At 42.6% G+C, this 3,572-nt stretch overlaps 1 protein-coding gene across 1 annotated transcript; it reads right to left on the reverse strand.

The window, feature by feature from the left end:
- Positions 1-360: 360 nt before the first annotated feature.
- Positions 361-3,544, reverse strand: LOC105568016 (voltage-dependent calcium channel subunit alpha-2/delta-3-like). The gene is made up of 3 exons (XM_012023361.1): positions 3,065-3,544; positions 1,816-1,897; positions 361-1,561 (listed from the first exon to the last, which is right to left on the reverse strand). Exons 1-3 carry the CDS (start codon positions 3,169-3,171, stop codon positions 1,409-1,411), a joined length of 342 nt encoding a protein of 113 aa, XP_011878751.1. The 5' UTR covers positions 3,172-3,544; the 3' UTR covers positions 361-1,408.
- Between the last annotated feature and the right edge of the window lie 28 nt (positions 3,545-3,572).

Below are 3,572 nucleotides of genomic sequence, written 5' to 3' on the forward strand. Positions count from 1 at the left end.
ATTATAGCAATGTTGCAGTGCAATATTTTTGGAATAATTTGTTGTTGTTGTACATAAACAGAGAATTTACTAATTACATACATATGCATCCGGGCCTTTTTCAATACACAGCAAGCTATTGCGAAGCAACCTAAGGAGATTATGTTGCTTCGCAATAGATGGAGATTGTGAGCAACACCGCACTGATCAAGTACTTAATAATTCGCGCATTATTGGTATCAACGAAAATAACATTATCAAATTCTCGTAATTAGAAAAAATTTTTAAATAGAAAATATAGTATTTTCATTATTTTTGAAACATTGCTGCAATATTGCTATCGAAAGTTTGCAATTTTATATCCCTGCAATGTCTCTACAAGATTGCACTGCAATCTGCAAGATTGCAACGTTTCTGCAATGTAACCATCTGTGCTGTACGGGCATAAGGCGTAAGAGTTGATAACTCAAGAAATTGTGAAATAAATAATCAAATGAAAAAAATACTCAGCATAATAACCTTAACAACATATGACAAGATCAAGGCCATTTGAATTGACCTTAACGAAATTTTTACGAACATATCTTTTTTTAATTTCTTCGTTCCTGTTTGTTTCCGCAAAAAAACCCCTTTACGGTGTGAACATATTATCTAATGGTCTACAATCGCAGCAAGTTTCAGCAAATTCGGAGGTTGGGGCTATTCGGAAGTTGAGCCAAAATTTGTTCTTAATATAGATTCTCAAAATAAACGGATCAATTTCTGTTGAAAGTGTGTTAAGAAGTCACCATTTGTCGAATTTTCGTATTTTAGTGTGATGTTCTTTTCAGTTTGATTTTCTATTCTTGCCGATTTCTCTCTCGCGTCTTTCCACAAAGAGAATTTATTTAGCCCGATAGGAAAATTTCTCAAATAATAATCATTGCATCATCCAAAAGGAAGAAATTTTACAATGATTGCATTGTGGTGATTCGCCGAAACGCAGCGGTTTTGTAGAAAGAAAATTTGTAAATGCTATTTGCCCAAAAATTGATAATCTCAATTTAGAGGATAAATCATGCACAATTATCTCGACATTTAGAAGCAAAATTGCCCAGCAACACAGTTACGTGTAATAAATGTTTATAAAAGATTTAGCGTGGGACGTGTTTACCGCTAGACGTACTTTTATCTCGTCTCGTGTGAATTTTACTTACGAGTAAGAGATAATTTCGTGCATGAAATTCAGATCAAATAGGGAAATACCCCATACAGCACGCATGTCTAAAAAACGTCTTTTAGATCATACGCGTTGTTTAGGATAAAATGGTTCTACACGAATCTCACGGGGAAACAATGCCTCTTGCCGATTGTTGCATCACATTATTATATAACGAGTATTATATAATGAGCACATCTCTCTGATCCGACAAATAACTTAAGATCGAAATCATGCGCTAAAAGCGAAAAATGGAATATATGTTGTGCGTACCATCACGGCATTCATTTTAAAGTCCATCATGTTTTTCACTTCCATGGCCATCTCCCGAACGAGGACGAGACCATCCCTTTTTACGACGCTGGCCTCCACTTCGTAATATTTCTAAAGCGTAAAGCAGTAAAAATCAGTGCGTGAGCGGTGCGTGAGCAAAGATCGCAAAATCTTTATGTTTAAAAGATAACTTGAAGAAAAGGCTTGAAAGTCACATTTTTCTCTCACGATATGAATCTTTGCACAACATTTACGATATCTCTATTAGTGGTTTACTAAAAAATATATATATATACTGTTTGGCCTTCTTTATATTTAAATGTATTTATTACGGTTATAGCTAAACACATATTGTATTTCCTTACCCTTTGTACCTCGCTCATTTTGGTAACTTGTTTACCAAACTCCCATAGATCCACGCCGAACTTTAAGGCCCAGTTTTTCACTCTGTAATAATTGATAATATTATTTCAGATAAATGCGTTCGGCATCAGTTAAAACATTTGCAGTAAAAACAAGTGAAACATCGTGTAAAGAAAATCAAATTTTCTTCACCGTGTTAATTTACCATACTTAATAAATAATCGTTTTACATTCATGGAAATAATTAATCGCATGTGCATCTGTTTTTACATTTCCATTTATTAAAAGTATAACGAGTGAAAGAATTCTCGCATAGAACAGCCTTGTAAAATTTATTTTTGAAATAGGTTGTATTGAAAGAGAGAGAGAAATGGAGCTTCTAGCGTTGTAACATCAGTAAACATAATTTATTTACTACATATTTATTATTAAAATAATTTGTCGCTAATTTAAAAAAAACCCTCGTATATTCAAGAGCGGATAGACTTTCGTACAATTCTTGCAAAAATCTCGTATCTTTTGTCACCTTCCCTCACATTTCCGTTTGTTCCCAAATAGCCCATAACCGATTAGCGTCACGCGCTTCCTCATTTCCGTCCGTTCTTCCGCTTTCATTTCTTTTCACATAATCGCCTCTCTCTCTCTCTCTCTCTCTCTCTCTCTCTCTCCCCCCCCTCTCTTCCTCTCCCTCTCCCTCTGTTCGTTTCTCCCTTTCTCCCCCTCCCTTTTTCCGTTCGAAGCCTGATATTGCGTCTTTCTCCCCTTTACATCCCTTATTCGTACTCCTCATTTTTTCCATCGCCATTCCGCTTTCATCCTTAACCCCGTATATTCGCCCTTCTTCCCGTATCGCTCACACCCTTGACGACGTCTCCCCTCTCTCTCTCTTTTTCTCTCACCCCCCCTCCCGCTCCCGCGCGTTCCTTTATTTCCCTACCCCACTCTATCGCACGCTCGTTCTCGCCCTCGTCCACCCCCTCGCTCTCGGCCTCGCGCTCCTTCTCTGCGCCCTATCGAGTTTTGCTCGTCGAGCTTTATGCACCTCATCCGTCCGATCGCTCGCACATCCACTGCACCGCCACCCTTACCCACCGACTCCCACCAACCCCCCCCCCCCCGCCCCTCTCCCGTCCGCCCGGCCGATTCGTTTCGGGCTCCTCATGCGTTTTAGCCAGGAGCCCGACGAGGGCCCGCGGCGTTTTTTTCATGCTCGCGCTGGCTCACTAATCGGGGCCCGACGGTGTGACTTACTCATTGTGAGGTATGTCCTCCTCCTGTTGACGACTCGAGCCTATCCACAACAGAAACAGTAGCCCGAAGCGCAGCAGCTGCAGCCGGTGGTCGACGCGCAGGAACATTATTATCCGCACGATTCCGGACGATTACTTCTGAAAATGCTCTCGCCTCCCTCCACCCTCGCCCGCTTCCTCGCCGCGTCTCCTCGGCCGCCGCGTGCGGTCCTCGCGCGAGGGCGAGAGTCTCTCCCCGTGATTTCGCCCCGCCGATTCGCGAGATCGATCGCCGCAGGCCGGGGACCAGGGAGGAACCGGTTCGGCGCCCGACGTCGTCGATTCAACGATCCTCGCGCATCGTCCATAGGTCATCACCGTCCACGGATCTCCACCTCTCGCGCCTCTCGCAAACCGATCTCGTGCACATCTATCTGCCGCCCCGTGCGCCACTATATTACCGCCAACTCTCGCCAACCCTCCGTCGGCCCGCGCGCGCGCTATCCGCTTCTCGTTTTCTCTCTCTCTCT

Source organism: Vollenhovia emeryi, unplaced genomic scaffold (assembly GCF_000949405.1).
Source record: "Vollenhovia emeryi isolate VEMERY1.0 unplaced genomic scaffold, V.emery_V1.0 DF942672.1, whole genome shotgun sequence".
In the NCBI taxonomy this organism is placed as follows: Eukaryota; Metazoa; Arthropoda; class Insecta; order Hymenoptera; family Formicidae; genus Vollenhovia; species Vollenhovia emeryi.

Bases quoted from the DNA above. Each gene is read 5' to 3' on its own strand.
- LOC105568016 (XM_012023361.1), bottom strand. From the start codon at position 3,171: ATGTTCCTGCGCGTCGACCACCGGCTGCAGCTGCTGCGCTTCGGGCTA. The intron at 1,898-3,064 runs GTAAGTCACACC...CAATTATTACAG, and splicing joins GAGGACATACCTCACAATGA to AGTGAAAAACTGGGCCTTAA. The intron at 1,562-1,815 runs GTAAGGAAATAC...TTTACGCTTTAG, and splicing joins AAATGAGCGAGGTACAAAGG to AAATATTACGAAGTGGAGGC.